The sequence below is a fragment of the Dysidea avara genome, chromosome 5 (genome assembly GCF_963678975.1).
Source record: "Dysidea avara chromosome 5, odDysAvar1.4, whole genome shotgun sequence".
NCBI lineage: Eukaryota > Metazoa > Porifera > Demospongiae > Dictyoceratida > Dysideidae > Dysidea > Dysidea avara.
In genome coordinates, this window is record NC_089276.1 from 17947503 (window position 1) to 17974632 (window position 27130).

Here is a 27130-nt window from a genome sequence, read left to right on the forward strand (position 1 = left end):
CTGGCACATGCAGTACTGGTATTATTACCATTAACCTTTCTTGTATACATATAACAATTAAATCCAATTACAATTCTACTATATTGCATAGCATGTTTGCATTCACTTAATTTGTTGTTATCTCTTGGTACAACTACCCAAACCTTAAGGAGTGCTTTGAAGAGAACTGAAAACTGTTATCAAAACAGTGCTTTGATACAGGTGAAAACAAGTGAGTTATGAGGCTTTAATACATTTAGGATCAGGTACACAAGCATTTAATTTTCACAACAAAAAACATGCTTTTTACAGTAAGCCAATGTTAACACTGATCAAAATGCATGGCCAAAGCACCACAAGAAAGCAGCACATGAAAATAATAATGCAGAACCAGATCAATAGTCAAGGGGAATTTTGTATGAAAGCTAACTGTTAAAATTGAAAACTGGCCTTGACCACAGTTGCAGATCATAGTAAAGTGCCTAGAGTGACATCTAACCTTGTGACAGCATGAACAAGTTGAATTTTTACTGCATGGGCGAGTTAGGCTATGAGTCACAATTGGGTAGCTACTTGGTATGTCAAAACTTCAAGAACAGTTAGTTGGGTATGGCTAACTCCTTTACAAATGTCTTTCCATTCTTCGTCCTCAAGAAAATCCTTCTTTACGTACGTCAGTGCAGACAGACCAGGCTAGTTCAGTGTCTGAGATTACGCATCCGTCTTTTAAAACAACGAGAGTGAACAAATGTTCATAACTTCAATATGACTGTATTTGGTGGAGCCCAGGTGAATGTAAACTGACTATAGCTTGAGTTGATTACTGTTGTAACTCTGTAAAAAATGGCTAATGTGTATTACTCTCTGCATTTAAACATTTGTAATACTGTACCTACATGTATAATCTGTATTCTAATCCATGTCAATGCCATAGAGCTGTAAAATAAAGGTGTAACTTACAAGGATTAAAAATGCCGCAAAATCAATGGTTGCAGTGTAGTTAAGAAACACGGTAACTCCAATGATTAACTTTTAATTCATTTGTTGTGTGTTTTTTTAATTCTGTGAATGCTATCCCACTAGGGACCTGTGAGAAGGCTTAAAGCCTGTCGGAATACAGGGAATACTAAAACATGAAGAATGTGGGGAAAATACCCGACCTTGATTCTAGCAACATGCATGCAGTATAGGGATTAATCATACATAATGAGTCATATGGTAGTATACTGAAGAGTAACATACGAAGTGATCAAGTGTCAACCAGCACTTATAACATTTACTGCATGTGTTTTAAAAGTCAACCACTTCATAACAGAAAAAAATTTGACAGTTTAGCATGGCAGTGATGGAACATGATGTTGAAATTAACATTACAGTAGGCGGAAAACCTGGCCTGTAATGCTTTGCACTACTAGGCAAAGTCCACGTTTCATTATACCTCTGAAGCAAGATTAGTCACACTGGTAATCCATCCAAGTATTGTGCAATCGTTTTACACTACCCCACATATTGCTTTATATCTCCTACATGAATTAAGCAATAATGATGAGATTTTCAGGACTAGTTCTCCACCGTTCAGTGACCAATTGAGAACATTTTGTGTGATCATAGAATGATTCACTTAGGATTGTGATAGATTTAAATGTAAAAAATATTATCAATAATTTTTACCCAACGTATGGTAGATTTATTGGCAATTTTTGGTGTTTCGTTGGATAGCCACAGTATTCAACAACAAGCAGACAAAATTGAAGCAGAGAAGGATATTCTATAATGATTTTATGACCAGAATAAGATTATTCATTGGTGCATGAAAAAGGAATATTAATGGAATTATTTATTGTCATCTTGTTTAAACAAGATCCTTACTGTGTATAGAAATATCTATTTCTAGCTTTTGCTAAGAAGTTACTGAACTGATAAAAGTGGATGGTTTAGACAAAATACTTTATATCCAGCTAAAAAAATTCAATTAGATGCAAAAATGAATGGGAAAATAGCTAGATGCCAAAAGACTAAGGGGTAATCTACAAAACTGTGCTACTGTGTGTTGCTGCATAGACCATCGATAATTCATTGTGCAATAAGGGCAGTATGAACATGTTGTCTTCTTTGGCCACTAGGAACAAGATAATGTTATGTAGCTATAAGATTGACAGGCTGAATTAGGAATTCGATTTTTCCTTACATTTGTAATGATATGCATCATCATTAACATTGACCAGAATTAACATCATAACATCAAGGGTACATCAAGACACACGGTAGTGTGTCGTGCGGCCCAAGAAGCCGGCGCGTAACACCCGTGAGTATATTGACAGGAAGAAAGAAAACGTAATTTTCGCACCGCCGTAGCTCTGTGCTTCCTGGATGAAACAAGACGATTTTTGCTGTGGACATGCCCTCCAACTGCAGCACTCCACTTTCCGAATTTGAGTGAAATCGCTTCGCGCGTTCCCGAGATATGCGACTTCAAAATTGGCTCAGTTTCTTCGTTTTTTTCCTTCTTATTTTTCTTTTTCTTGTCGCACACTTACAAAAACTGCTATAAAACGCGAACGCCACATCCGATTGCCTTGAAATTTGGCACACAGAAGGGGGATATAAAGGCGCATCTCGGTACCAACTTTGGCTGGAATACGATAAACAGGCAAAGAGTTATGAGCGATTATTCACGAAAAATAACAACAATATGTTGTCACGCCTACTATTATTATTATTATTGTTAATTAGCAAAGCCCACAGGGGGCAACACGCTAATGAGCATTACAAGCACACATTATATTATATTACTTACAGTGTTCTTAAATGTTTCAAGATCTATTTTGTCGATGTTAGGAATTTGAAGGGAGTTCCATTGAATAATTGTTCGAGGGAGGAAGGAGTATTTGTACACATCAACTCTTGTTTGCAATTGAGTTAGCTTGAGAGGATGTTGAGCACGGGTGGAGGACACTGGAGTTGGTGACGGTAAGCAATGATCAGGTATTGCTAGTAAGTTCCTGACAATCTTGAATAGGAAGGTGAGTCTAGCAATTGTTCTTCTGTTTTGAAGTGTAGGCCATTCAAGACTGGTTGACATGTCTGTGATGCTATCATGGTTTTGGTTAGATCTGTGCCAGGGTTTGTTCAAAACGAAACGAGCAGCGCGGTGTTGAATCATTTCTAGTTTACTAATACTAGTGTGATGATAGGGGTCCCAGATGGTTGAGCAGTATTCTAATGATGCTTACAGGGTAAACCGCGTATGGGAAGAAGCTGAAAATCGGTGGGTGAACAGGTTAACTATTGAACCTCAAACCTTTTGTGGTTTGAAATAAATCGAGCTAAAAAACAGGAAGATACAACGAAAAAACCAACAGTGTGTAACAATTATGCAATCGAGATTAGCTAATAAAAAACGACTGCTTGCCACGCCTACCAGATAAACCGCTTGGGGTAATGCTTTGAAAATCGTCGTACAGATGGAGTAATCATCTTAGAAAGGCTCATCAATGGTGTAGAAGAATCAGACTTAAAGCCACGGAGTTATAACACGAAATCCAACTTGGTGCAGCAAGTGCGAGATCGAGATACTCTAATAGAGCAGTCACCCTGAAGAGAATTCAACTGTACACAGGGGCGGATCTAGGATTTATAAAAGGGGGGGGGGGGGGGGGGGGGGGCTAACTCAAGGTACTAATCTCTTGGGTAGAGGTGTGCGAAGTACACTTCCCAGCATGCAAAGCATGCTGGAACTAGGGGGGTCTGGGGGCATGCTCCCCCAGAAAATTTTTGAAAAATAGACACTAAAATACTGCAATTTGGACACATTTCCACATAAAATTCATAATATTTTCTGCCTGTAGATATTTTATATACTGCCTTTAGATTATAGGTATGGCTCTCTAAAGCATTTTGCTAATGGAAAAGTTTGGGTAGGTACAGACAGCCAAGTACATGATGCACCCCTCTCACAATTGCACAACACTGAATAGGTGCATGTTAGAATAATAATGTTGAAAGTGGAAAATTTTGAAATTTGAACAATACAAGATTGAATCTGAGAGCATTTTCAATGGAAATTGTGTACCTGAATTAAGTATTGTCATACATATTAACTACACAAGTAGATGAATGAAGCCCTTTAAACAGACCAATGCACTTCATTGTATGTATAGGTGTAGGCAGATTTGGCATAACAGAACCAACTACATGTTTCCAGTGAATGTTCTATTAGAGTAGTTAGCTGACTGCTCTATTAGAGTATCTCGATCTTGTACACCTCCAATGCTGATCCGGGTCCTTGTTGCATAAACTTTAGCATAAATCCACTGATAATACCTTGGAAAGATGTTTATAAGGTGGTTTTATGAGTATTTGTATTATTAGTGATCATATAATTATGCCAAGACAAAATTTCATTATAATACTCAGTATATTGATCAAGTAAAGCCTAAATATGAAGGGGGGGCTTCAGCCCCCAAAGCTCCCCCCCTGGATCTGCCCCTGGTACATAAACGTTTATTGTGAACAATTGGACTGTTAATGTGGTAACGTGTTGATATTTAAAACAAACTTATTGATCAAACAAAAGTGGGGACTTATTGATATTACCCATGATATTCATGTATGTAACACTTTCACACCTCAGATCAAAGGAGCCGCCCGGGCTACATTTCGTTTGTAGCCCAGCTAGCCGGGCTATATACGAAATGTAAACAAGCTAGAATCAATCCAGAGAACTGCTGCTAGATTTTGCTTTAATGACTTTTCAAGATATTCAAGTGTTACTAACATGTTGTCTTCTCTTAATCTACCATTGTTACAGGCAAGAAGAACCCAAGCTAAATTAAGTACTTTTTACAAAATAATTAACGGATATTTGATTGTGCCTACAAATGATCTTACCCCTAAGGCCAATGAAACTTGATTACCAGTTTCTCGCTCAGATTTTTGAAAATTTGATGCGGGCGGGCGGTTATTATTCATTATTCATTATTTTCCAAAAGGCACAACACACATCCCAAACATGAAGATTTCTGCCAAAAAAAAGTGAGTCTACCTTTATTACTCCTGCATTAAATAGCTAAAATACATTACTAATCCATATAACAAGTGATTTTTCCATTAGAGTATAGCTCATTGCTCCATTAGAGTAAAAGTGACTGCTCTATTAGAGTATTTCAATCTGAAATACCAATAATGAAATTCCATGCGGGTGTATCAAAAGCATGCGGGCGATGACGCGAAACTGCTAATCAAATTTCATTGGCCTAAACTTTCAAGTTTAAGGAGTGGCTACTATCACCAACCAATGACTCTAATTGATGCATACAAATTTTCCTTTTTCCCATCAACCATCAAATTATGGAACCAACTCCCTGCTGATGTAATTAATTCCTCTACCCCTAATGAGTTTTGTAATAACTTAAGTAACTTTTATGATCACACCTGTGCGTTATAATCTTTTGATTGCTGTACTGTAATAAATATAATATAATATAATAATGTAGATCGGGCTACAACCTGGCAGTGATTACATAGACGTTGATGCTGAAATCGATTGTGGGGATCGATTAATACTCGCATGATTAGAATGCACGACTTGGGTTTCGCTATGAAAAGCAATCAAACGGAAAGCGTTTTGTAATCCTCGCCATCCTACAAGTTGAAAAACGTTGGGCTAAGGTGAAAACTAGTGCTATAGCTTATTCATTCGATCGTTTCCGCACGTTTTTGAATACGGACACGCCCCCATCACGAAGCGACCACTCTGCACTGAGTAACCACTCTACCAGCAAGCTTACCTGTCTAGGCCTTTAGTGAACTGCGTAGTTTTCCCATAAACGAGTCAATAGCACTGATTAAAATATTAAACTCGCATAACTTGGAGTATGGTGCACAAGTGATCTCAAGCCATCTCTACACTGCCAAAAAGCTGCAGTCAAGGCTACACAGGTTCTTGGGCTTATTAGGCGATCTTTTAGAATTGACTCTACTGATATGTTTATATTTCTGTATAAGATGTATGTTCGACCGCATTTGGAATATTGTGTGCAATCTTGGAGTCCGTACTTGGCCAGAGACATCGACACCCTTGAAAAGGTTCAGAGACGTGCAACTAAACACCTTCGCGGATTAGCCCACTTGATGTATGAAAGCCGTCTTGAAATTCTGGATCTCTATTCGCTGTATTGCAGACGTCAAAGGGGTGATATGATTGAAACATATAAGATACTTAAACGACATTATGACTTGGACCCATCTACATTTTTTACTTTAAATACTGCTACCACCAGGGGCCATTCTCTTAAGCTTTTTAAAGAAAGATCAAGATTACTTGTTAGGCAGAACTTTTTTACAAATAGAATAGTCAATCTATGGAACTCCTTACCTGACTTTATCATTTCAGCACCAACAGTTGCAACCTTCAAGCTGCGCTTGGATAATTTTTGGAAGCAATCTAGATATGGGCACCTTCAAAGGCCTGCGGCCTAGCCTGGCAAGTTAGCTTGCCTTGGCATCTACAAGCCCATTAAATAATAAAAAATAAAATAACGGAAATTCTTTGTGATATCTCTAGGATATATCCGTTTATTATAACCGAACCTAACCAGAACGTACTAGGTGCTGATCCATAATCGAAAATTTTAGGTGTGCATATATAATACATCCAGTGGTTGCATTCGTATTGACTTGGGTGGTTGATCGCCCTGCATGGGCTATCAGCTTAGCAAGTGTTACATAATTATTAGCTGTAACACGAGCATTCGGGCTTTGCCTGATATGTATGCCCTCATGGCCATGTTACAACTATTACTTGTATTACATATAGTGTTCAACGGTTAGTCTATGGATGGTGTACACATGTTTGGTACTTGGTAATTTATGATATTTGGAAAACTATTAAGAAGGTAAGAAAAATTGGATAGCTCAAACTTATTGCCTCATAAATCATGGTGAATATCATAGGTTCACATGTAGGGGTGGATCCAGGGTTTGGAAAGGGGGGTGCACCAGAGTTAGTCAGGTGGCTTAGTGGAATTATTGTTACAGGGTGGATAAAAGCACCAATTTTTTTGTACAGCTAGTTTATGAAGTACTTATTAACATTAGCCTAGGAGCCCACTGCAATTCTTTTGTTTACTCCGAGAATAACAAGATGGCCGCCATTATTAGCCAGAAAAACGTTTTTTTCACTGTTGGAGTTTGAAAAAAACAAATATACTAAATTATTGACATTAGAATACTATAATAGATGTAACAATAGGTTACTAAGATACATACATAACTGTCACAATGGTACAAAATAACAAAAATAAATGTTAGCATGTAGTTTGTTCATTTTCGCTTCTGTGTTTGTTGCATTTACAATTACAAAGTGGTGAGCAGACTAGATTAGCTTTTGCACTATTGCATGCTGTGCATTCTCCTTTGCAAAAACATTTAATGAGCTCACTGCATGCTTTAGATACCTCTGGAATAGTAAGCCAAACTGGCACCCAAGACTGTGACAGCAGATCCTTTGACCACCCAAAATCTTCTGGAGATGGAGTCATCTGCTACACTTGAGTGCTGGTAGTCCATATTCCAGCTTGGTAAACTGCTCGTTTAACATGTTGATGAAGTGCATCTTGCGTTGGTGGTATCATGTCCATTTTTCTGTTCTTATGACAAAATAGTTCTTCTCTTGCGTCATTAACAGACATTAGGTGGCAGGTTTTACTATATAGAACAACTATTAGCCTCTCAATTCTCTGGAAATGCTCTGAGTCAGAATCTAAATGCTCAAACGGGTGGGTAGCCAGAAACTCAAATCTCTCAGTGACTTCTTCATATGCCTGCCAAGCTTGCCATGCCGATTTCTTGCCTTTGCCTCTGAATACAGATGTAGTGTCGCAGCCAGTTATAGCATGAAATATTGGTAGTGCTCGTGCTCTTTCCTCACCAAGGTAAGTACAGATGGCATTAATACTATATAATCTGAAATTCTTGCCTGCACCAAAGGTAACCCAGATATCAGCAAGAGGATTAGTTGCTGCCAGTTTGAAGAATACACCAGCAAGAATGACAATAACATCAGTGTCCACGGTACGTACTGCAATTGTCTTATGTCCCTGCTCCAATGCATGTGATATGTGCACAACAACTCTGGTGTCTGCTTCCTCATGGTTGCAGTCTGGCATCACAGAGTTGGTTTGGCCCACAGATACTACAGATTCATCAGATGTCACATACACAACCTTGTTGGGTGGAAAAGTGGACTTAGCAACTTTAGATGTGAGGAAGGAGAACAGTTCCTTTTTGTTCCTTGGGTCACGTAGGAAATCTGCCCAATTGCCAGGTAGTTTAGTTTGACCAGATACCTTTCTTCGAACACCCTTGCCTCTCTTTTCCCTTGTAGACTCCTTTAAACTGCTTGGAAGGTATGTGTCCCACACAAGGTCTATTCTCATGGAATTTTGTAACTGTTTAGTCAAGTAAGGGATAAAAACCTGATCTGCATACTCTTCAAAGTTACACACTAAATTGATGGGAAGAAAGTGCACAATAACTGCACCATCTAGCACTGTGCATTCATATGTTTGAGGGGGATCAGATAGCCCTGACTGTCCAATGCAATTCAGCAAATCTGACTTAGAGTTTGATAAATGCAGTTTTCCCAAATCTTAGAGAGCAGGGGGAAAGGACTGAATCTCGTGGGCAAAGAACTCCTTTAAGTCTCCATCACGGCTTTGCATGGAGATGTACAACTGGCCAAACAGTGCTACATTATTCTGAAGCATTTTAAACTTCTTTCCATGCTTAGAAATAGCTTTTGGCAGAGGTCTTTTGAAAAGTGCAAATGAGTTTTTCTTGATTGGCTGATGTATAGACACAGAGCGACCTTCAATAACTTTTTTTACAAAGTCATGATGCTGTGTGGTACCAGTATCTTCTAAGGCATGTAGGGCAGCTGTGACTGAATCATCTACACAGTTACGGTTATCAAGTGTTACTTGCTCTGGAAAATCATCTAGGAAAGGATTTCCCATTTTGATGAATGTATTAAAGAGGCTATTAACCTGCTTTTGAAAGGTTTTCTGAGCTGAGAGACCCTGCTTATGGTTTTGGAAATTCCTTGAGTGTTCTGGGTCAGCACCATACATGTACTGTTCTTCAAATTGTTTCTGCAACCTTGCCAACTCTGGTCCTGACAACATCCATCGTCTAAATGCAGCAGCATTTCCTGTGAATCCAATACAACCGCCAGAGCCTTTTATGTAGGCATTTTCTTGCTCATGTGCTTGGTCAACTGGAATTGCTGAAAATCTGTTGTTGGTCTTTGATAGAACCCAATGGCACTGCTTTTCAAACTCATCTTTGATAGGACTTGGAAAACACTTCATGTCTCTAATGTGGACAGGCAACCATCTTGCATAATTTACATGATCCAGTGCAGAGAAAAGAGGTGTCAGGTTCTCCAAGACTTCCACATACAAAGCAAAGTTCTTCTCTCTATGAGCCCGGACAAAGATCAAAATAAGAGTTTCATACCTCAAGATAAAGTCCCAGTACATAAACGTAGGACTTCTCTTCTGCATGTCATCTTTCCAAGCTGCTTCAGATTGATTGCTTCCTGATTGCAAAAAGGCCAACTTTTGAAGTTTCCGGAGGATTAAGAGAGTTACTTGGTGGGCATGCCTGGTCCGCGCAAGATGAGAAACCTTCAAAAAGGAGTCAGTTGTACCAGATGAAGCAACCTCTGATTCAGTTAATGCTGAAGTCCAGCCAGAACCTTCCAAGACATCTCCCAGTGTACTCCAGAGGGCCATCTCTATGTGCAAGCCACCAAGCATAACAACATGCATTGACTCACCATGAGTATCTGGCTACTTCCATTGTACAAGCTTTGCCAGGGCAAATAGTGGCTGATCAAAGGTAGTGACTGGAATTTGTCCAGGGTTTAGGTACTCAATTACCTTTCTTTGTACATTCATGCCATGCTTTACCATTGCAGGGGTAGCAGCCTTTTCATAGAAAAGTGGCAGTAGCATACACACAGCTGGAGGATCTTCTATGGGAGGTTGCTGTGAAGCATGATATGCAGCCCACACCAAACAATCTTCACTGGTAAGTTCTTCCTTCTCAACAAGGGTCAGTGCATTCTCACTCCAGCATTTCTCCATGGATTGTGCCTCACACAGGTAGGTTTGAAGTGGTTCTGTATTACTGTTCAGATGCATTGGTACATCAATAGCACTTGCCGTCAGAGCTACAGCTGGGACCATGGCATAATTATCAGGTAGGAAGTGCTGCTTGGGTCCAGAAGGTGGTATTGTTACAGGAGGTCTGCTTTCACCAGGGTTCGCCTTAGTTGGAAATTGGAAAAGAGTGATTCCAGCCATTGACAGCAGTGGTTGAGCTAGGGTTGTGGTCTATATTATCCTGTGCACAAACAGTAAATAAACCTTTCCGAAGACCAGTAGGAGCTACAACACCATCTTTTTCAAATTGTTCACAGACAGAGGTGGCAATCCATTCTTCAAGTTCCATAACTCTGTCATATGAAATGCTGATTCCCATCTGATATAATTGATCAATAAGTTTCTTACTTCTGGTCATTTGATGAATATTCAAGCCAATATATACTGGGATAGGTGGCTCTCGCTGCAGAGTATGCCTTGTTTTCACATCATTTATAGAGGGTGATTTCCTTTTTACATTGTACAGTAGAACTTGGGCAGCAGTAAGACAAGCTTGTGTTTCATGTCTGTCCTGATCTTTCAAGTTGGCACCATTTAATATTAGTGAAACAAGTGATTTAAGGTTGGAGGGCAAAGAATCTTCTTGACAATTAGGCAGAAATGCACCAGTGAAGCTAACACAATGGTGGTTAAAAATGTCATTCCGGACTATCACTGCTGCTTTAGCAAGTATCGCAGCATCTTCTGAGAAGTCTCGTTTCTTAAGGGCTTCCTTTAACATATTTTTCATCCCTTCCTTGAAAACAATAATGGTGTTTTTGCCATCATGCTGCTCTTGTGCTTCTGGAAATTTCTGCAACAAAGTATCTTTCAGTCTGGTTTTGTTGACCAGTTTGTTAATACCTAGATCTTCAAGACGATTCACATAGAGGAAGTGTATTTCAGAAAGCTTGAATATGAGAGTTCCAGAATCTACAGCTTTTTCAATGTAGTTCGTTAGTTCTACAAATGTTCTTGACTCATTCAATTTTTCATCTATGTTTTGATGTTGCTGGCTTAACTTTCTGGTATGGCTTCTGAAACAATTTCTTAAATTAACCAAGCATTTCAAGTGATACTTAGTTTCTTTTGCAATTAGGTCTCCTCCATCAATTCGAGAAAGAAGGATAGTATCCTGTAGCTCAGTAATCATGGTTCGTATATTTGTGTCCGCATCAAATGATAGAACCTGATGAAGATCGTCTTCCTCATTTCCTTTCTGACAAAACAAGCAAACATCCATATCAATTGCCTGTCTTTTATTAGTTCTTCTTTCATACTCATGGTCATCCATGCAAGATTTTCTTTTCATTGCCTTTTAAAGCTTAGAATTGTTGTACTTCAAATGGCAACTTTTATGCGAAGATGCACTGTGTGATAAAAAAATTAGCAGAACTTTCATTTTCAAAATAGATATTCGTTGGAAGTGCGCCAATGGCCTGAAACTGCTCTACATTAATCAGAAAGGATCTGTAGGCTTCTGATTTATCTTCACTTGTTCCTGGATCCTGCAATGGGCATTTCAAAGGCTCAACATTTTCCTGTTGGCAAATAATACACTTTTTCCAATCTAGCTCCATATTGTTTGGAAATATTGTCATCTACCAAGCAATGCATACTGTACTTATTCTAATAAAAGTAAGACATTAGGAACTCACCAGAAGAATATTTGACACAACAGATTATAAAGAAATCTGACACTCTTTAAACAATTACAACTCCCCAAAAGACATGGCTCAATTTTCCTTTTAATAACACTTTGGGAAAGCAATACAGAGATTAACACCACCTTTTAATTGTTTTTCTATTTTAATAAACATCATGTTTTGTTGTCTGAAGCCATTCAAAACATATGTTCTGGAGAAGAAACATGTTTTTACTCTTGTATATTTAATTTACAGCTGATGGAATACATATCATACAATAGTAGTATAAATTGCTAATTTATAAAAATTCAAATAGGAAAATCAGGTGAATATTAATGATTTGGTGAGGGCTCCTAGGCTAAAACCCATTAGTATGGTTTACAGAAGCTCTAAAAAAATTTGGTGCTTTTATCCGCTCTGTAACAATAATGCATTTTAGTGCTGCTAAGCCACTTGACTAAGTAGTAAGTACAGTATATGGAGCAGGGGGTTTGGGAGGCTGTGCCTCCCCCCCCCCAGAAGAAGCTATACCTATTTATACATTTCAGACTGAAAATGTTGATGTAGAGTGGTTTATGCACAAAATATCTAAATCATACTGCTTTCTAAGTGGACTACATTGAATAAGACTTGTTTTTAAGTGATAGCTCATGAATACAATGTTAAAGAATGGCATACACAAGACTATGTGTATTTTATTTAAGGAATTTAACAGGCTAAGTGTCCCCATGCTATTATAATGCTGCAGATGTTAGTTTTCATATTCGGCAACTATACAGAATTCTTAACAGTATTATGTGTGATGACTGTTCTATTAGAGTATTTGACTGACTGCTCTATTAGAGTATCTCGATCTTGTATAAGTTTTTATTCCTTTTTTCCCTTGGGGGGTGTGGGGTGAACGTTCCCCTTTTGCCCCCCATTGGATCCGCCACTGATATACTGTAACAACGCTACAGAAATCTTACTCACCATACACAGTAATATTAACATTATCAGATACTACACTACCATCATCATTGGTAACAATACAACGATAAGTGCCTTCATCTTCTTCTGTGATTACACTAAATATCAGTTTAGATGATGTGACACTCACAACTCTACTAGAAGGTCTTATCCAACTGTTACTGAATGATTGGTGCTTTTCCCATAGATAAGAAATGGGACCCATTCCTGTAGCAACAACCTCAAATACCATTAAATTTCTGTCATTGTTCTTAAATACATCAGATTGTGGTTGTACAGTGATGCTTGGAGTGGCTGCAATGCACACATATAAACTATTAGATACAACAGCATTATAACTTACTGTCTACTTCTAGCTTAGCACATTCTGTGGTTTTTCCACACTCATTAGATGCTACACAACAATACAGACCTTCATCTGCTGTCTGAATCTTAGACATTCTAAACTGATACATGGTAGTGGTACAACTAGTATCCATAGGGAATACTATGCCATCTTGAAATGATACTGATGTATTTAATGGCAGAGTGTTGTTATTTTTAGTCCACTTGTACTCTAATCCACCAAAACTCCAAGCTAAACAAGAAAATGTCACCATGTTTCCAGGTCGCACTATAACAGGTTGTGGTGGTTGGATTATTTCTGGACAAGGAACTAAATCACATAAAGTAACATCAGTGACCATGATAATAGTTTACAACTATACCTGTTACATCACAGTATGCAAATGTGGAATTCACTTTCCCCACATCATTTTCTATAACACAGTAGTAGTTACCCTTGTAATAACCAATACTTTTATCAATTGTTAGGATACTAGTAACTTCATTCTTTGATATTTTAGTGATATTTACTGTGGCAGTTACTGGTAATTTAGACATCAATTTCTTCCATGTAATTGTAACTTTCCCATAGCTCCTTCCAGTACATTGAAATGTAGCAGTATCATATACATGTACTGTAGTAGGTTTTGGTTGGGTTATCATCACTGTTAGTGAAACTGTATAAAGAGAAAGTAAAATGTGCACATGTGACCAACTTGTTGTTTTGAGTGTTTTACAGTGCATATAATTATTAAAGTACACACCTTTAATAGTTACTGGTTGATATTCAGAAGCTATTTTTCCAGTAGAATTACTCACTACACATCGATACTCTCCAGAATCTTCTGGTTTCAAGTTAATAATAGTGAGTGTTGATGAGTGTACACCTTGTGCTCTAGAAGGAAGGTTTTCATTTCTTTTCTCCCACACATAGTTGAGGTCTTGCTGATCTGGTATACACCTCATTGACATGGTAAAGTTGTTTACTGTAAGACTGATCATTTGACTGGGTAATACTTGTGCCATTGGTTTGGCTGGAGTGCCTAAAAAACAACAGAAGTAAAAAGCTTATTCATCTTTTGTACCATTCTGTACCTCCAAGCTTTGTTACAATGCATAAGTGTTGAGTGCACACAATAAATATGATACAAATTTGGAGGGAGAAAAATTTGGCAAACCGACTTCAATTTGTGAAACTTTCTTGTCTAATATTTTACTAAAGGGAGAATGCAGTATGACACAAGAATTCACCAAAATATTATCTGCCAAATTCTATCTAGTGTCAAACAAAATTTTCTCCCACCAAAATGTTGTATTGTATGGTATTGTACAATTGGATACAATGTGAAGTGTACAAAACGTTTGTATTTTGAGTTTCTGAACATGCTACCCTCAAATCAAATTGAGATTTTGTGCAGCACATTAAAGAACAGGTAAAGACTGTATAGTCACATAATACTGAAATAGTAAGTTAGTAACCATTCATGTTGATATAACACAACTAAACACTCTCTAAAATCATTCAACATTTCCATATGTGCAATGCAAATGATGCATACTACATATTACCAAACGTACATGATGGTACAATGGTTAAGAAATTACATGTGCTAGTAGTAATGATGTATATTTGGGGTATGCATGAAATTAAGCACACAATAAATGGTTAACTAAGTAATCTGAATATATATGCAGTACATACTTGCATAAGAAAGTTTTGCCACACTTGACCAAGCTCCCAAGCTGTTAGCCCTCACCACACAATAATAACTACCAACATCATCATTAGTCACATTGGGAATAACAAGAGTACTAGTAGTGACTTCTGGTAAATACACTTCACTGGTCCTAGACTTGTCAGGTAGTAAACCAGGTGTTCTGTACCAAGTGATGTTCAGGTAACCATATCCACTGGCAGAACATGTGAACACACCGCTGAATGGAGCAGCAGCACTCATATCAGTAGGATGAGTAGTAATTAGAAGAGAAACAACTACAATAGTAAATATAATTAGTCTGATCTCAAACAAATACATGTATTAAGTAAAAAGGATAATATGCACATTAATATTAGGATTTTGTGCATCATACAGTATGATAGTACTGTATAGTAGGGACCACAAAGGTGTCTATGTGGCCAATGAAAAACTTCACCCAAAAACTAGCCTCACTTTTTCCAGACGACGATGAAACAGTATTGGTTAGGTAAAAAACAAGCCTTCAGATAAACCCGAAATTCTTTCAACAAGTTGCTATGAAAATTATTAAATATAATTTTCTAGTGACTGGCTGACTGACTGAGTAACTGACTGACTGACTGACTGACTGATGCCTTCAGACAAGCATAACTTGATAACAGCTAAGGTTACAGGCTTGAATTTTTCACTGTTCGACATCACTTCAGCCTGAGAGGTGCTTTTTGGCATACCGCAGTATGTACAATACATTTTTCATGACTTACCAGTGTCCTTCTTTGTGTTCAACACTACCACCTAACAACACAGGGGTGTAGCTATCCTTCAGGGTTTCCCAAGCACTAGGTATAGCAGTCCCCATGCAAGCTACTTATTAAAAATTAAAAATGCGAGCCTATCCCTGTGGACTCTTTATTACACATTTGCTTTTGAAAAATTATTTAAAAGTGCATACGTGTACCTAGCTTACTACCACACTGCTGTTTATGCAGCTAAGTTAGTAATATTACTGCATGAATATTATAGAAGCAACTGACTTAATGTCTGATAGGTGCTCCAGCCCCAGTAACGACTTCTTTTTCACTTTTCCGTATTTGTATACAGTTTTTCTTTAGGCGTACTTCATATATCCAAGTACTTTATATATCCAACACTAATATTTTAGTCGAGATTTTAGTCTTGCTTCTGGAATCCTTGATGATGACATGACTGCATTACAGTAGCTCTTCCCACCATGACCTGGAAGACAACGGTAGCCATGACTGTTGTCAGTTTATCATCCGTCTACCATTACATCCAGTACTGTTTCAACTATGAAAGTTCATCAAAATTGTGTGTGCTTAATCTGCAACCACTCAGATTTCAAAATGTGATCACATGATGCTATGCATTATATAGAACTTTACTTAATTGATGAAGGGATCTTCAGAATAGGTGATCTCTTTTGATAGCAGCTGCTCAAAGTGTCACAGATGTGCAAAAAAGAGCAAGTATGTATTGTTCATTTCAGTAGATCCGCGCCAGGGTGGGTGCCGCAGTTTATTATGCTTGCAGCCTGGGCATCGGCAGTGATTACCCAGGCCTGTTTCCGGGTAGGCCTGGGTGTAGCTACACCCCTGTAACAACATAAAGTCATACCAGTAACTGCCAGTTTTGCTAATAATCCTCTCACTGCCACATGGCAGTTTGATATTTAAACGTCAATGGCATCACATTCTAAGTGCTCTGTAACTTCAGTTGAACTCCTGCGCATATCCAGTAGCAGCCATGCCCTTAAGTGAAGGGGAACAGGGATAACCGGTCTCTCATGCACTATTGCACAGTTAGCATATCAAAAAAGGCTAATGGAAATTGTAACATTTGGAAAGTTTTACAAAGCACTAAATTTTAACCTTAATTCTTATGATATATGTATTAAATAAAACAGCCTAAATACTACTTCATGTCCTTTTTATAGCTTTAGTTTGGTCTCAGTGATCAGTTTAAAATTTTTTGAACAGCCATTGTCTCTTGCCTAATAGAAAATACATGTATTTGCACTATATACAAATAAGGCAAAAGTGCTCTCATTAGAATCCATAATTTGCTGACAAACCATACATAAAAACAAGGCCCATGAATTTCTCTATACAATGGCATTTGAATTTCTGTTGTAACACTTTCATAGTGGCAGTTGTTAACAGTTGACTCCACCACAATGTATGCTCCATACAATTTTCTATAGGAGAAATTCGTTACCTCAGTATGCAAACCTCAAAAGTGCAGTGGGTTGCCATTACTCAAATTCGCTAAACTTTGTCTCATTTGATGAGTTGAATCATACAGATCAAGAATCCACCCAGATGAATGGCTTAATACATCACAAAACATATAAGAAACAAGGATTTTTCACAGTACCTTGATGCATAAATTCTCCGTACAAGGCTCTCTCCTCTCTTGCCCATTGGTTACTATACAAAATCTTGCACATCACTTGATATGCAATTTATCAATGATTCTGATAAATGCAACCACATCTCCGTAAACTGGAGTATGCGGAAGTTATGATACGCTGTTTGAAAAACGGTGTTATTTTCTGTAATTTTACTTCATAAAAATTAAATGTAAGGTAGGTGGGGGTAACTTCGTGAATACTTTGCTTTTTCATTTATAACTTTCAATCTACTGAATTGATTTTAACCAAAGTTCATTATGTTTAGCGCGTACATATGTACTCTCAGCATACCAACTTACAAGAGAGTTGAGCTTATTGCTGAAGAGATATAGCACTAAACATCTGGTGGTGTAAAAAAAAGCGTTTGGGGGTAACCTCGTGAATTTACGTATTCTCGTGTTTCTCCCTATAGAGTCCGCGATTGTTGTTAGAAAGAAGTTGCACCTGTCAATGTGAACTGCCTTTTAAGTGCAACCTTATTAATTAAAGAGGTGCCTTTTCAAAAGTCCAAAATGCATAACTTTTGTATAAACACAACTGCAGGGCTCTTGGCCATGCATTGTTGTAGACTATGAACTAAATATAGTTCATTTTGTGTATGTATATTATTATTATGCAATTACAATTTTAGAATTATGCTGCAAATAATTTTTTACCTCGGCTCGTCCACCAAGGGCCCTGCACTTGGGAAGATGTTTTGGTTTATGTTTCACCAGCTCTGGCCACCTCCGCAAGAATCTTTCCCATCAATTCCGGCCTGGTATGGAGTTTGCAAAAGGATTCAGTCTCTTGATGTCATTCAAGTAGTCTTGAACTATGATACCAACTGTATCTACATTCAGAGGAAACCCAAACTGTTGTAAGACCTGGCAGCTACGATAAATTTCCCTCTCTTCATCCATGGTCATAACAGTTGGGGGGCCACCATAGCACTTCTTACTTTTATCCTTTAGGTGGTCACTTAGTGTGCTATATGGTATTCCGTAGCATTTGGTAGCTTGATTAGTGTTCAATTCCTTCCCTCTTACAGCTGCCATGGCTTTGTCAAGCTGTTCTTGACTCCATTGGTTTTTAATCCCTGCCTTTTTGTACTCTCGAGGCATAACTATGAATCTTTCAAAAACTTGAAATTTGCGCAAGCGCGTAATGCAGAGTTTCCGGAAAGAATCGTACCATTACTAGTTGTGGGTTTTTTGTCATTCTCGGTTGATTAGAATAGGCAGTACTTAACAGACAGTTGATTTGGGAAGGAATTTTCCTTATAGAAGTGATTAGTAGTAGGTTTTGGTATGCCTATTAAGTTTTTAAGTAAAAATCGTGTTACATGTTCTTGAAAAATTAATGATTTTGCAAAACTCAGAAAAGCTAGACACTGGTGCTTGGATTCAAATTAATCGCTATATACTAGCGTATCTTCAAAGCAAATTTCAAAGCATTTGGTTAAGCCACTGAGGAGTAACAGCCGATCAAAGTTAAAATTTACGAAGTTACCTCCGCCTACTGTACAGTAAATGCGACAAAGTTTTTGATATGATGACAACAAGCATTGTAGACAATTCTTTGAACTGATAATGACACTACTAATGAAGCGAAACAGTAAGGAGAAGGATAACTAATTGCAAGGCTGTTTTTAAGTGCAAAAATTTAACAAAGCCATATAATTTCTTACAAATCCTTACTTATTCAGTACTGTCATACTTAATGATTATGTGGCTTCATATTTTATTTTGTACTTTTAAAAAACAGTCTTGCAATAAGTCTTCTAAAAAAAACCACCTGGAATACATAGTACTGCTGCAATGATTGGTTAAATGAAGCGAAAAGTTGAATGTTTTGATGTACAGTGAGTTAAAAAGTTTTGAAATTCACCTGGGTTTTGTCTGCCTGGCTGCCTGCTGTAAGACCCAGTTGCGCTGGGGTCCTTCTCATACAAAATCCATTGACGATATTTCAAAATGTGGAAATTTATCAACCCAAATTTCTAATTTCTAGATGAATTTCTACCAAAGTTTTAAATTTCTACCAAAATTTCCAAATATCTATCTTGGAAATTCTTGGGTGCTACAAAGTTGTAGCTTGAGTTGTAGTATGTTCTGTGCCTTAGGCTACCGTATTAGATGATACGTCGTTTCATCATGAGTTCAAGCTGAGCCAAGCAGTTCACTAGTGGTCTGGTAAACTGATGTGACTCTATCGTGGTTGGGGCGAGGGTGCCAGTGCTTGTGACCTCTCAGGAATTTGAATAAAACACTCGTCAGTAATCCACAAACACACCAAAATGACTTACACTGTGGCCTTTGTATTGTAGGAATTGAATCAGCTCAAAAGTATAAAACAAATTTACGAAGCAGATTACGGACACAAGTTAGTGTGCTTATAATCTTTTGTATAGTAATTAGAATAGCTAAGTACATAATAATTATTAATTTGTTTATGGATGTACAGGCATAAGCCTTTATCCTTAAAATACAAATACAAATCTAGATGGCGCTATATGTCTTCTATTGACAGTGACCTCTCTCCTTGCATCTTGCCTTGTGTATATACACATATAAATGCATGCGGTATAACTTACATTAATAAAATAATCAAAATTTGATGCCAAACATTTAAAAATTTAATCATATTTAAAATTTCAGTTATATATTTCTGAATTTCCAACAAAATTTCTATATTTCTAATAAAAATTGTCAAATTTCCATAGTCATCGATGACATTTTTGGAAATGAAGGACCCTTGGTGCTAGGTGTACAGCTCCAGAAATTTCAGACAGCCAAGATAATGAAGGTGGATTCACAAATCTCTTGTTCCAATTACACTCTGTCTACTGCACCATGCTGTTTGCTTTCATCATTCATTTGCTTCTTTGTTCTTCTCAAAGGATAATTAGTAGTTGTGGTGCTTAATAGACCTTATGCATTATTGGGGTGTGCGAAAATTATTTTCCATATACGCTTAGGATCTATCCACAATACCAATTATTAGAAAGTGGCCACGGAGTAGCACGGGTGTTTCAGTTGTCTCACATTCTTGACAAATTAGATGAGAAAGTGACTTACTAACAAGACAGGAGGTCTATAAAACGTTTATTTATTATACAGTACTGGGTATGCTATTGCGTTCAGTTGGGAGTGTATTTTTTAGCCATGAGGCTGTACCTGAAAGCTCAACTTAGCGGTGGCCTTATTATACTACTGAACGAACTTGAAACACTATCCCATTCCTAATTTATTTACCCTTAAAGACTTGAGTGCTCTGGTACAGGCTGATAATCGATGATGGTACAAAGTAAGTTAAGTAACTTGCCCAAAACCACCGTTTGCGATGTGCTATAGGATTATTACTGTACTATATTATACATAACTGTTTCACAGAACTCCTACCTTATTACTGAGTTGCTTTCTCATCTTAGTTAATAAGAAATGTGAAATAGTTGAAACACCCATGCCACTTCATCACCATTTCATAGTTTTAGCATTAATTTTAATATTTCGGATAGATCCTGAGCGTATATGGAAAACTAATTTTCGCACACCACAACGCATAAGGTCTATGGTTACGGAACACACCACTATCCAAACACATGATTGTACATGTGCATAAGAAGAGGCTGAATGGGTGTAGTAGCCAAGTTGTCTCTAGCATTTATTAACGCTGGGTAATCGGTATATAGTCTTACCAGTTTAGTTTTTTGTGAGGTAGCTAGCTAATAATGCCTTTGAGGGGCAGATCCACCTCGGGATCCAGACTTCTAAAAATGAGGGTTTCACTCTTAATGCTGGATTCTTCAGCGATGTTTTACTGTTTAATCATCAACATTTAGCACATTAGAAATTCAGCTGAAGTTTTTAACAGTTGCTGTAATAGCTATAAAAGACAAAATGATAATTATTTTAGAGGCACTTATTGTGCAGGAAGGTAATAAATAGCTGCTTCAAGTGATATTTATACCATGGGCAATTCTAAGGAATGGGGGGCATGGCCCCCTTGCTGAAAATTAACATTTTACAAATCTTGGGGAAATGTTGCAGTACAGATTAGCATCGTTATTTTTAGCATTTTCATGTTTTTAGCATAAATTGTGACCACATTTTGGTAAAACGATCCAAATCGCACATTAGAAGTTTCGAGTTAAACGGTTTTAGAGAATTCAAGCCAGCATAACTCTCCAAGGATAGCAAGCATACATATGAAATTTACACTAAAGATGCATCAATCTGTTACCTTTCAGACCACTTCCAGTACTTGTAGCTGCTCGTAGAGTTTCCCGATAGAAAATCTGAGCAGTTGGATGAGCAAAGTAGTATCACGAGTGCTCACAAAGGGGTGGAGGGTGGGGGTTGTGGGGTGGGCAAGGGTTAGACCTCAAAATGGAGGCAGACCATGATTGGAGTCCAAAGACGAGATTTCAGGGCTGTGCTGGCTCCTTAGTGGCTGATATGTAGCAAAATCCACAGAAAAACGTCTGGCCAACATTATCAAGCTATCCACCAGTAAACCACTGATTCTTGCCAAGCCAGGTCCTGCACAAGGCCTAAAACCACCATTCAGGCTCTACACACCACCCAGAAAAGACGTTTGTTGAAACAAGCCTCGAGTAGTTTGAGTGGTACTGAGTGTCAAAACTACTAGTACGATAGTGTAGCTATCCACTGGTGGTTTTAGTTTGATTTTGCCTGATGTGCGATTTGGATTGGTTTTGTAAAATATGGTCACAATTTTAGGCTGTTATGAAGCCATCAAAGTGCAAAAATTCTGTAGCTTCTGGGGGTTACACCCCCCAGACCCCCACCCCCCAAAATTCTACTTTATAATATACAGCCATACATGCTGTTCCCTACTTGGCCCCCTGTAGGTCAGGTCTAGAATGCACCATTGATTTATACTATGTGGAAAACAAAAAGTATAATATAGCTAGCTACTTGTAGCTACACATAAAAGTAAACAAACTAGCTTTTAAAAAACTTTAAAAAGTTAAAGGAAGTAGGGATTGATGTACCTAATTATACAAAAAGTAAGGAAACAAGCTCAAAAATGATACAGCTGAACTAGGAAATGATCCATGCAATAAGAACTAAGGAAACTGACCACTTGCTAAAATGAGACACACTTTAATGCCTACTTTTGGCTAGCATCTTGAAATGAGACCATCAAATTAGCCAAAGTAGGGATTAAAGTATGTCTCATTTTAGCAAGTAGTCATCTAATCTTGTTCCCTTACTTTTTATTGCATGGATTGTTTCTCATTTCAGTTGTATCATTTTTGAGCTTGATTCCTTACTTTTTGTAGCATGTATAATTATTATATCAATACCTACTTCCTTTTATATTTAAAAATTTTTAAATAGCTAGTATAGGTTGGAGTGGTGCATTGCTACTTTTTATGCATTGAAACAGTGACCTCATGTCTGTATGCACATGCGCACTTGCTCAAATGCTGGAAAACCAGACTTAGTAACCATCGCTTCAACTGTAAACAGGTTGGCGATGTTTATTGTATTATTATAACAGTCCTAGCCTGTAAATCTTACAACTGGAATCACCATAGTATTGGCAGTAGCTGATCTAGGATTTTAAAAAGTTGATATAACTGAAAAATAAAGCATCTGAGGGCATTTCTCCAGAAAATTTTGAGATTCTAGAAGCTTTGAGATTAAATTTTAGGCTACTTTTAGTTAACACAATTACAATAAATCCAATACTTTAAACAGTAAATACTATAGCTAACTATGGGCATTGTGATTTAGATGTAGCTATGATTGCTCTATTAGAATAGTTATGTGACTGCTCTATTAGAGTATCTTGATAATTTTGGGGGATGAAAAACAAACTGTTGCTGAGGGTTTAATAGCTATAAATGGTGTTAATTAAGTGCATTTGTATGTATGTTACTGAAATAAAGTGATATATAGTTGTTTGCTATGACAAATTGTCAATACAAACAATCATGAAGCTAGTTATAGACTGCCACTGAACTAAACTTAAATGGGGGTTTCTGTTGTAACCACATAAACCCATCTAGATCCACCACTGATTGGTGTTTATACTAGTCACTTCACTAGGAAATAATCCAATTGTCCACTTATAACAGACATTATAACCAGTATCAAAACATGTGAATGTGGTAATTTGCTTTGTGATTATGGTAGTACTGGACACTTTACTGTATATCACTAAAATAATTGTAAGGCACAAAGCTTCCTTACCTCTTAAACTAATTGCAGCGTAGTTAGAGTAATTTGTTCCACAATCATTAGTGGCCACACATCGGTAGTTACCAGCATCTTCTGGTTGTAGGTTAATGATAGTGAGAGTATTAGTGTTCACTCCAATGGCACCAGATGGAATACTACCACTCTGTCTTTCCCAATTATATGATGTTGCTCCATCTGCCTCACAAGTTAGTGACAGGTTGTGCTTGTTAGCAGATAACCTGATTACATGACTTGATGGATGAGTAGTAATAGTGGGAAAGGTGCAACTACAACCTTAATGAATATGTGGTATAATTATTATGGCTATTGCAAAACTAACCTGCTTGGTAAGCTAGTCCTCCAGGATTACCATACCCTTCACTCTTAGTAAACCCATACACTATTGTTGTCATCAGAGCTGATGTATTAGTATGGAAGATTTCAACCACACCCTCTGATATAGACACTTTTGTAGCATATGCTTCAATGACATTGTTAACTCTAACCGGTACCCATTCCTGTGTGTCTAGTGACTTTTTCACTCCTCCTGTTATCAAGTAGATCATGTCAGGCTGATAATACTGTGCCAGCACTATGATGTTAACAAAGTGTCTGTAACTTGATGACTTATGGTTACGTAAGGTAGTGAAGATGACATTATTAGTGTAATGATTTGTGGCTGGAATAACTGTCATCATTGGATCACCAGTACCACCATCAGACTGGTCGAGAGCAAACTGTGCAACAAATGTTTTTTTATTTGATTGAATTACACAATATTCTTGAAGTGATAATGACCTATTAACAAACTCCCCTTCATTGATAGCATAAGATCTCCTTGAATTATTACAGTAAATATCAACATTAGTGGAGTCGTATGCTGCCAGTACTTTAATAGTATATGACCTTCTGGTGGCTAATGGTACAGTATAATATACTCTACCCCATAATGTGGTGGGTGGAACTTGTTCTATGTGATGTTCAAAGTCAACACCCATTTGATGACCACTAAACACAGACACTGGCTTGTTAGTAACAATTTTAGTACCAGTCAAGTCCTCCAATGATCTAACATACACTGTTTGTAACCTGGTGATCACAAATGAATATTGTCTATCACTAATGAGATTAGTATAAGTATCATCAACTTTAATGGTGACTGGTTGTGTGACTGTCAACTTCATCATTGTGTTGTTTTCTGTACCAACTATTAGTACTGAACTGTAATAGCGGTTTTCATATCCCATAGCTACAGTCATCCCATAATACATATACTCAGGAGCACACAGTATTGCATTAAACAGAGCAAGAAAGGTATCAACACTGGTAGATGTAGATACCACACTTTGACCAATCACAGTCACTCGCTCACTACTGGCTTTAAGGTAAATTCCTTTATTCTGATCATTATGTGATAACACTTCTACACTACTAGGAAGATTCACAATGTCCTCATTGCTAGCAGTGATAGTTCCACTGTGATAATATCCTATTCCTGGAATCTCAATGGAATAGGACACTGGTTGTGATTCAGTGGTCATTATTATAATGGATGACCTGCCACCATTATAGTTCTTGAAAAAACCCAAATAATAGTTGCTTTCTACATACAAAATGCAACATAACTACATGTAGTATTTATCTGTACAGTATATATGACCATCCCCAAAAACACCTTCGCTGTAAAAAAAGGCACGTCCAAGAAACTACAAGTATCTGTAATCCATGCAATGTAATTAACAGCTCAGTTGTAGGGAAGGACTTCATGAAAGTAAAAATAACTGGTAACTTAAAGAGCTGATATCTGGAGCGGCCAAGAATCAATCTTAATCCAACTACTTATACTACAATTTTTTAATCCATGCAAGAACACCTTACATTGGCTGTAAAAAAAGTCCACCCATGAAAGTAACTGGCAATTGAAATAGCTGATATCTGAAGAGGCCAAGAATGAATGCTGATATACAACTAATTGGAATTAACAAAAAGTTTAACATTGAACCTTTATCTTTCAGCTGTGTTCTACATTCACTCTTGCTGCATCATAAATTGATTTCTTTTAAGTCTAATTGGCTGGTAATTTGGCCGCCTTTTTTAATATTCAGTGTATAGAGCAAAAAAGGGCGGCCAAATTACCAGCCAATTAGACTAAAAAGAAATCAATTTATGATGCAGCAAGAGTGAATGTAGAACACAGCTGAAAGATAAAGGTTCAATGTTAAACTTTTTGTTAATTCCAATTAGTTGTATATCAGCATTCATTCTTGGCCTCTTCAGATATCAGCTATTTCAATTGCCAGTTACTTTCATGGGTGGACTTTTTTTTACAGCCAATGTAAGGTGTTCTTGCTTGGAATAAAAATTTGTAGTATAAGTAGTTGGATTAAGATTGATTCTTGGCCGCTCCAGATATCAGCTCTTTAAGTTACCAGTTATTTTTAATTTCATGAAGTGTTTCCCTACAACTGAGCTGTTAATTACATTGCATGGATTACAGATACTTGTAGTTTCTTGGACGCGCCTTTTTGTACAGCGAAGGTGTTTTTGGGGGTGGATATCACTCATTTTTGTTACAGTGATAGTCTCACTGGGGGAACAACAAAATTGTTTAAATGGTAACATTAAGATGACTGATATTTGGAAATTGGCAATAATATTATTATGTTGGAGAGTCAAACATGTGCACCTGTCACCTTGTTTGACAAAGGCATGCACATTACAGACTGTTCACACTGCATGTAAATTTGGAAGTATGAATTTACAGTGTAGAATAGACAGACTGTTTTATAGATCTATGTTTACTATGGCATTAATTTACTATTTACAATATCTCATATCTGTGGTAAATGCTTTAGATTATGCTCATAATTAGCAAGTGCCTAATTATAAATCACAATTACTACACAACTGGCTATTGACTGTTCTATTAGAGTATATTTATCTTTTTTTATAATATTATTTACAAAATATATCAGTGGTAAATACTTCGGGTATCTTATGCCTAAACTTAAGCGTTAACTGGGTGCCTAATAAATTACTACACAGCTATAGCTATGCATAATTTTGACTGAATTCATAATACAGACAATTTATTGCACAAGCACTGATGGATGGTAATACGATGCAATATTTACCAGCAGCTATAGTGATCTTACTTAGTTCACTGCAGCTATATACACGTAAGTCTCAGATTACATTTCAAGTGTTTGTGTGTGTTGTGGAACTGTAGGGAAACACTATGCATTTCCTCATCTCAATAACTGCATCATCACCATATTTAGATCAACTGTCGTAACTGGATGGACAAGGTATACAGATTTTCTAGTCAAATAGAATCAATAAAGAGGGATCAGTAAAGAGGATGGAGGGAAACCAACAAGATATCAGATAATTGAACAATAATTATAGGAGGAACAGTCAAAATGTACTTAAATAAAATATCCCAATTAATATTCAAAACTCTGCTGATACAACAACCATGAACTCTGCTCTGGAAATTATCTTATCATTGTGTTGAACATTATATAATTTGATTCTTAGTGTGGAGCTAGAACCTTACATTTTCCAGGCCTCATAGTGCATGGAATAGTAATTTATACCGGCAGATGAAAGAATACCTTGTATACGCAACCGGAATTCTAAATACATATAGTCATTATTATCAAGAGTCCATGCAAGTATA

At 37.3% G+C, this 27130-nt stretch overlaps 1 protein-coding gene across 1 annotated transcript in view; it reads right to left on the minus strand.

Annotated features, from left to right (window-relative positions):
• Nucleotides 1-27130, minus strand: part of LOC136255904 (uncharacterized) — a 145964-nt gene that overhangs the window by 13476 nt on the left and 105358 nt on the right. The window contains exons 9-15 of the mRNA XM_066048805.1: nt 23789-25051; nt 23461-23742; nt 14829-15119; nt 13891-14169; nt 13510-13803; nt 13146-13457; nt 12806-13096 (exon numbers count right to left, since the gene is read on the minus strand). Of these exons, the coding sequence (XP_065904877.1) occupies nt 12806-13096; nt 13146-13457; nt 13510-13803; nt 13891-14169; nt 14829-15119; nt 23461-23742; nt 23789-25051 (3012 nt within the window). The remainder of the gene's footprint in view (nt 1-12805; nt 13097-13145; nt 13458-13509; nt 13804-13890; nt 14170-14828; nt 15120-23460; nt 23743-23788; nt 25052-27130) is intronic.